The 8,404-nt window shown below is 36.5% G+C and overlaps 1 protein-coding gene across 1 annotated transcript; it reads left to right on the top strand.

Moving 5' to 3' along the window:
- Nucleotides 1-1,700: 1,700 nt before the first annotated feature.
- On the top strand, nucleotides 1,701-3,530 carry LOC101311968. Its single transcript, XM_004300522.1, has 5 exons — nucleotides 1,701-1,862; nucleotides 1,971-2,023; nucleotides 2,688-2,870; nucleotides 3,005-3,079; nucleotides 3,182-3,530. Exons 1-5 carry the CDS (start codon nucleotides 1,806-1,808, stop codon nucleotides 3,357-3,359), a joined length of 546 nt encoding a protein of 181 aa, XP_004300570.1. The 5' UTR covers nucleotides 1,701-1,805; the 3' UTR covers nucleotides 3,360-3,530.
- The last annotated feature ends 4,874 nt before the right edge of the window (nucleotides 3,531-8,404 follow it).

The raw sequence follows: 8,404 nt of genomic DNA, 5'->3' as shown, positions 1-8,404 counted from the left end.
AACTCATCCATGATCATACAAAACCTGCCGTTGGAATTGGTTCAACGACTTTGAGAAGTCGTTTGGTGTTCATTTCAATCAATTTGCTGGTATCACTATTATACTACTTATCACCTCCCGTGTCTCATTATCTTGGCACCATTTTTGAGCTGAGCTAGCATAGACTGGACTTTTCTTGAGTCAAGCATTAGCTTGGAAACGTTGCTTTCACTCGACAAAGCTGTGTTTGTGGCCGTTGGAGTGAAGTAGGTGCCAACACCGCTACTGGTGCCCAGAAAATTACAGACAGATCGATACTAGATTACTTGACTGAGATAATACTAATTCTAGATTGGAAGTTTTGCATGACGAGGGTCACATGCACATTGCCATCTAGATAGAAGATAAATCGTAATCAAGAGATGGGTGTATATATGACAAGTTGACTAGAACAGGTTGAACTTTCCTCATCGGTGTTCTGAATAGTCTTCATAGCTAACAAGCTAGGGCTTAATTTTTTCTCAGATTGATGATTTTTGTTCTAAGATTCATCAATCTTGGATCCATTTTCTTCGAAGAAATTTCATTTGTGATCACAATTGTTTGTTGTTACATTTTATAATGGTGGTAGAAGGTTCAATGGTTGTTCCAATTGATTAACGGGACTCTTCTCATCGAGAAATTTTTAAATGCTACGGGAGGACCACGTGGCAGTCTGACGTGGTCCTACGTTCCAATCAAATTTAGACATGTGGATTTTTTACATCTAAAATATAAACAAATATTTTCTATTTTTTGTGAAATGACATTCATGGGTATTTAGCAAGTTCAAACTAGGGTCTAGGGTATAGGGTTTAAAGTTTAGGGTTAGAGTTTAGGGTTTAGGGTATAGGGTTTGGGGTTTAAGGCTTAGGGTTTAGTATTAAAAAACAACAGAAAACCTAAAATGGTCTTTGACAAAATAGCTGAAATAATTTTTCGTAAAGAAAATCTACATGTCTAAATTTGATTGGAAAGTAGGACCACGTCAGACTGCCACGTGGTCCTCCCGTAGCACTGAAATTTTTTTCCTTCTCATCCCATATTAAAAAACATTGATCATCAGTGTTTTTTATGGTGATTAAGTACTTTTATAAGGAATTCCATTCGTTGTATAATTTGTGGAAATCGCGATTGATAATGATATAGTTACTAAAATTTTACTCTTATATTTTAGATTTCAAATTTACATTCACACAAATTGTGTATACGGTAAATGATTGATTATAAGATTTTTGTAAACACTTTGACTAATTTTCTTTTTTCAGAAATTATTTATATTTCTTTTAAGAGCAAAGCTTGAACCATTTTACCTAAAACAACAATTAAAAAAGGACCTAAACAACAAATTCTACCTTAAGGAGTTAGTGTAAGCTCCATTCCTTTTGTCTTATGACTCCTCATGATCATCCTCCCATAGTGTTAGTTGAGTTTAGTACTATCAAACGTCAATCCCCACCTTCTATGCAAGTCTTAACTTACCCTTTTTTTTTACCCGTTGTTTCTTAGTGTACAACTGTACATCATCGTCAAAATTACTCGAGCGTAAAGAGTAAAGATCGTATTTACGGTAATTAAAGTTCATTGTAATCCTTCCCCCATACGACCCGGAACCATTTCGCAAAGTCCGGCCCAATATCCAATACTTGGGATCAGTTATGCCTCTTCTCTATGTTGTTCTCACACAACCAGCGTCGTCGTTTTGAGTAGGATTGAACCTGAAAACCTAAACCCTAAAACCCTAGTCGCACCCAAATCTCTCCCAGACGAAAAGGGACCGGACTCCGATGTCGGACAGAGAAGATTACGACTCGGACGCGCCGGAGGAGTTCACAGCCGAGCAGGTAATCTTACTCTTACCGAAGATAGTTCTAAAGTTGAGAACTTTGATTTCAGAAATCAAAAAGCTTGGAACTTGATTCATACCCACTTTTTGTTTTTGATGATTACAGGGAATACAGCAAGAACAAGAACTCAGTAAGCTTCAGAAAGAGAATAAGGCCAGGTATATCACTCAAACACCCTCTTAATTTTGATTAAGGTTTTGTTTGGTTTGCTTTCAAAAGTAGGATTTTGATTGACTTGAGCTGAGTTTTTATGGAAATTGACTAAAGTTGAACTGATTGTTTCAATTTCAAGTAATATGAGAAAGTGTTTATTACATCTGGTCAATTTGTTTCATATAATTTGGTCTCATTAAGACAGATAACTGTGCTTCTTTTTTTATTTGAAAAGGATAACTGTGCTTCTTAATTATGTGAAAAGTTTGGATTTTTGTTGTCAAGTGGAATAGATAGAAGGTAGTTTGGTAACATTGAAGTTGTGAATGGTTGAAACCATACATGGTAGTATCCTTTTGGCCCATTGGTTTGTTGGTGCCAGTAGACAGTGTAGGGATTTTGATGCTTTGAATATATGGGGAATCTGGTTGTGCGAATGTAGGAGCTTAACATGTTCTCTGCTATACTAATGGAGTAATGGTATTTGTATCAGTAACTAAGAGAAACTGAAATAGGAAGTAATGTAACGGAACCTGGAAGAGTGCTTTTAAAATGGTTCCATATCTGAAAAACATATGCCAGATTACACATGATTTGAAAAGCTCAGTCACAAAATTCATGGGATGTGGAGGGGTGTGTAATAGCATTTGATATTTACTTTGCAAACAGGGTTGCTCGTGAAGGAAAAGAACGTCGTAGAAAATGGGCCCAGAAGAAAACACCACGGAAAGCTACTACCCAGGTTGAAAGTGTTCAAGATGCTTCTGAAAATGAAACACTTGAAGAATCTTCTATGGGCACTGCTGGGATGCTTCCTTCTAACATTGTTGAACTGCTTGCAGCTCGTGAGAAGTATGACTCTGTTTTTTACTGTTTCTGTGTGTGTGAAGTATGGCTATTTCCTTCATTGTTTGTGTGTGTGTGTGTGTGTGTGTATTTTCATCATGTTATGAGATTATAACTAGGTAGCCACATTCCATATGCAGGCAAGTTTTTTCAGACTCTGATGATGAGAAGGATGACTTGAAGCCTACTAAGAAGAAAAAACGAAAAAGCTCAGGGTAAGGGACATCTTCTTTTTTGACACAGAAAGAAATACTCTTAAAATTAAAGCTCTTCTTTGAATAACTATGGTGTGAATTTGTTTAACTTGTGGCTTGCAGGGTTGAAACTATTATTCTGAATCAGACAGCTCCTCCTCCATGCTTAGAGAAGTCCTTGGAATTCTTAAAGCAAAGGAAAATGCAGGTCCCCAGATCACAAGCAGTATTAAATAACTCAAGCCAAGCATTACGCTTTCTCACTTCTTCGGGCGTGTTGAGTAAAAAGCTGACAAACTAAAAATGTCAGTATCTTTTTCTTCTCAATGTATGCTTTTGTATTTTTATTCTCTCACTGATCATAGTGGCTCCTGATGAGCACTTGGAAATGATTGATGAACAAATAGAGTGATCATGCCTATGGGTTATTCCTTATTCCTTATCTACAATTTTTTGTAACTGCATTGTTCTCTCATCAATTCTGCCAGTATTTCCTTACTGTTTTTCATTGATAATACAAGTGTCTCTCCATCTCTTGTTCGCGGAGCTCCTTTGTCTTTTGAGTTGCATAAACTTATTAAACTCCCTTTTGATTTGGTAATTGCTTCTTCTTTTTGAGCGGATGCTAATTGCTTCTTTACTTGCTCAGGTTTTGAAAAGTTATATTTGGTCATTTTCTCACTGTTATTCTCTGATAACTTTTGTTTTGGGTGGGAGGCTTAGAAATGAGAGAATCCATTGAACTATTGGAGGCATTACCGCATTACTATGTTGCAAATTCTTCATTTCATTGGTGGTTCCCCATATAAAATTCAGGTTATTTGGCTGCTAAAACAAACAAGTTGAAGATCCCCACCCAACTTCTGATAGGAGGATCTGAATCCATTATAAACCATGATGATTACACACTATTTTAGTGCCTTAGTGGTATTCCACATAATTTGAGATCATGGAAAGGCAACATGTTCTATTATTTCCCATCAATTGGTTCACGCCTTTAGTGCAGCAAAAAGTTTTGTCCCACTTATCCTCCATAAATTACTTTGTTGTTTGCTCTGGATTCATGCACAACGTAAGGGACCCGTTCCTTTGGAGTTACTCATCTGTTTCTTACTGGTAGGGCTTAGTCCTTTTCTCATTGCCGGAGTTTGATTGCTAAAAGTTCAGTATGTGTAATCTTGATGAATAGAGACCTTAAATCTGGAATTTGAAATTATGGACCTATAGATGGTTCTGGAGCATTAACATAAGTAGCAAGATGACATGCATGTGACAATTTAAAGTTTTAAACTAGACCGGTTTAACTTGCATTTAGGAGTAAATCTGCTTATTAATTATTATACTCCATCACGTCTTGGAGTTCATTTTGTTTCATAGGTTGTTCATGATCCATAATTAAACATACAGATCAGTGGTATAAACACTTAAAAGAGTAATGAATTGTGGGAAATGCATAACATAGCAGTAAGTAGTAGTTTCATAACTAGTATATTAAGCCTTAATGATGAACCAGCAGTTAGCAGCAAAGGCTTCAGCTTCATAAGAAAGACCTCATCACTAGTCTTACAAGGTTGTTCATGACCCAGAATTGATCTAGAGGGTTTCAAACATTACATGGTCAAGAACTACAAGATGTTCTAATTCATCAACAAAGTTGTTGATCAATTATGGGGAAGAGAAACTGTCCTCTTGGTCCAACCATGAACTGATGCCACTAGTAGAAGACGTCTTAGCTTGTAACTCTGAGCTTCCCATCAGAGCTTGAAAAGCTGTTTTGACCTTTCTCAAGTTCTTATGGTGGCGGATCCGTCTCAGAACCAAGTCTCTGTTCAAGGCAGCTGCTGCTTCAGAATTGGATGAGGACCTCAAGTAGAGCTGGCTTGTGATGGTGTCACTCTGTACTACTTGATCATCGCCATCTTTTGTGTGATTCTGCTTCTGCAGATCAGACTCTGACGAGAAAGAAGGTTGTTGACGAGCTTTGGAAATGATGAAAGCCATTTATGAAGGTGAAGAGGAAGGTGAGACTTGAAGACTATGGAAAGCCTTGTGCATGAGGGGTTTATTTATAGAGGAAATTGAAAACGGCCAAATAGGTAGCGCTGGTGTTGTGTCATTATTGTATTTGTTTATGTCCTAGTGGTTTAGTGGTTTTTGGGGTTTCTGGGTTCTACTAGCCAATGGTTTCTCTCTCATACTTTGAGGGGTTAGAGCGCTATCTAGCTTTAGTGTTGGACTGCACGGCAGGTGGCTGCACCAAACCAATAGCCACAGCAAAACCATGGGACACTCTAGCTAGCCCACTCGAAGGTGATGTGGTTTCATTTTCATTCTGTTTTGTTTCTTTGTTTGGTCACAGTTTTTGGTTTGCCAACATCATCACCCATTTGGACATGCAAGTAATTCAAAATAATGAACTTGGTAATCTGATGTAGAATAACAAAACTGCTAAGATCGAAAATAATGATTGGCTTTCTATTCTTTCTGAAAAGGTCGAGTAAAATGCCCATCTTCTACCCCAAAAAGCTAGCTGATATGTATAGTTGCAAAGTAAACTCTTCTTATCCATGAGGAACCGCAACCTTTGCATGTTATGAAGAATCATCATATCTGGTTAAAGGGGAGTGGGATGATACCCATCCTCTTCATGGCCTCCTTATAATGTGCAAAAATGTTTGGTCGAGAAACTTGAATTGCTCTATTGTTTATATTTACAGTGAGTGTAATATGTCGGCAGATGGATTAGCTCATTATGGGCACTCTTTGAACTTAGGACACCATTTTTTTTAGAATCCGTCTCTTTGTATTCTGGGCATACTTCAAGAAGACAAAGATGATCTTTTACGACCGAGACTTGTTATTGCTTAGTTAGTTTGTTTTTAGGGCTCTTAGCCCTCCTTGTAACCAAAAAAGAATCATCATACCTCCATGAAACTAATTAAGAGGTCGTTAGTATGTCAAAAAATGTTACAAAAATCTCCTTAATATATATGTCAAAGATGTTGCGACATAAAATCTAGTTCCACACAATGAAATTTATATCAACGAGTTAGAAACATATAATATACACGTGTGATTTAACATGTCATTGAAACGTTGGGAGGAATGGATGGTTTCTTCAAGTTGAAAGGAGGCACGATGAGCCACGAGCATGGGTAAAAATGGCGGTTGTTTTTGTCAGCCACCTGAAGAGTGATGGGGTGATCATAGCCGGAATCTCATGTATCGCTGTCCGTACCAGATTGTATATATCAGGGTGTTGGTTGGCTCAGGCAGAACCTTATCCTCAATTCTTCTCATTTTCTTTGTTAATTCTGACAACATGTGCGCACGTGGATGCATTGCATTGCATAGAAATTGGCACACGTGGATCACTATGACAATGTTACGAAGAGAATCATCCGTACTTGCGACATCTTTAGCAATTTTTTATGTTGGTTCAGAGCTGTATAACTTATACATAACGGTGGAAGCTGTATAAGTGTGTTATGATAGAACTTGATTCACAAGTGTCTCTCAAATTCATGTATAATTGTCTTTCATAATTATGCAGGTTATTTTTTTAGATGAAACACAATTATGTAGGTTGGCTTGATGTTCTACATCTGTATTTTCTAGACATCTTCATAAGTTCAATCATATCTTATGGAACCTTCAACTAGAAGAAATAATGAAATGGACAAATGAAGAACAACATATTGAATCCTTTGTACTTTCTAAAGAAATTATTTATTGTTATTATTATTATATTTTTAGGCTATTTATTAATTAAGAAAACTAAACAAACTAAATTTTTTTAATTGAGTGTGATGACGTGGTAGATACCACGTAATTTGGTGTTAAATTTTGGTATAATTTTTTTGTGGACATAGCAGAACTCATTTTAGAAAACGAGTTTAGTTTTTTTATCAATTTTACCAGCTTCAACATACTAGTAAAATCATCTTTAACAGATTTTCTATATTGGCTCTTTAACCATTTTAGAGAGTGACTTTAGTTTTTTTATTAATTTTACCAGCTCCAACAGACTAGTCAGTGACTCACTATTTTAATTTTTAGTTATCTCGCTAGCTAAATAGAGGCTCTTTATCATTTATATTAATTCAAAGTATTCATTTTAAGTCATTTTAAGTTATTTTATGTAATAATAAAACACATTTAAATGAATTTTTCTTTATTTAATCGATAATATAAATCAAACTTTAGTTGACATAGAGAATACTGATATAGAAAGATTTCTAAAGTGGCTAGCCAAAATGACTTTTTAACCATTTTAGCTAAAATTTGACTACAAAATGATTGCTAAAGATACTCTTATCATTCTCCAATGATGGTTTGATATTTCAATCCGGTTGGTCTACAGCACCGGATGATAAAAGAAATCTCGACTTAGGTTTGTAACTCTAATTCTTGACGGTGACGGATGTGAAATGATGTCAATATTGAAGGCACAAGTAAAACAATGGGCAACTCCGGTTGTTTTGGATGAAAACCGAGGGCTCTTGTTCGTTTAAGACCCTGATTTCAACTTTCAGACGACTTGTTGTGACCAAGAATGGAAATTGCTCTCAGTCGAGTCATACTCGAATCAAATTAACTAAACAAATTCAGAAGCAAGATATGAACCCACCAAAGGCAAACTTCATTCATTCCCGGTTGGTGAGAAACAATTCTAGATGCCGCTAAATCTCAACTAGTTTGTTGGATCGATGTGGGGATATTGAGCCTGCTTTCATTTCATTAGGGTGGGTGGGTGTCCATTTATACTTCCAAGTACGTATAGCGAGTATACGACTTGAGACTTGAGAATGACTAGAATGACTTGTGCTCAACGCTAGAATGACTAGAATGGATCAAGATGAAACTTCCAAATCTACAAGGACAGGGAGCAGCAGCGGCTACTGCTGAAGTAGTATCAGCAGCTGGATCAGCAACTACGACTCAAGCAGGAGGAATAGTCATCCGTAAGTAGGTTGCCGATGATAACGCATGGAGCTGACGATCAAGCTTCACAAATCTTGATGTAACATGTATGTCTTGATTTACTTGTAACCAGATGATCATATCACACGCTTGCTTACATAGTTTACTAACAGAACGAACCACTAATACAACCGTTTTGGAGATGCAGCTTCACTAGCTCACAATGGAAGCATGGTGGACACATACATCCATCCTAATAGCCCAGGAGTTAGAACTTCTGATCAAAAGTTATCATAATCGACAGATCAATATAATTTCAGTTACATATGAAAAAAAAAAAAAAAANAAAAAAAAGAAAAAGAAAAACACAACATGAAGGAAAGGGAAACAAACATTAAGATCACTCACAGATGAGTTAAAAAA

This window comes from Fragaria vesca, linkage group LG5 (assembly GCF_000184155.1).
Source record: "Fragaria vesca subsp. vesca linkage group LG5, FraVesHawaii_1.0, whole genome shotgun sequence".
Classification (NCBI taxonomy): domain Eukaryota; kingdom Viridiplantae; phylum Streptophyta; class Magnoliopsida; order Rosales; family Rosaceae; genus Fragaria; species Fragaria vesca.
This window is presented reverse-complemented; position numbering and strand designations above follow the sequence as displayed.

Coding starts and splice junctions, on each gene's coding strand:
- LOC101311968 (XM_004300522.1), top strand. CDS start 1,806: ATGTCGGACAGAGAAGATTACGACTCGGACGCGCCGGAGGAGTTCACA. Junction 2,024..2,687: donor CAGAAAGAGAATAAGGCCAG/GTATATCACTCA, acceptor CTTTGCAAACAG/GGTTGCTCGTGAAGGAAAAG. Junction 2,871..3,004: donor CTGCTTGCAGCTCGTGAGAA/GTATGACTCTGT, acceptor TTCCATATGCAG/GCAAGTTTTTTCAGACTCTG.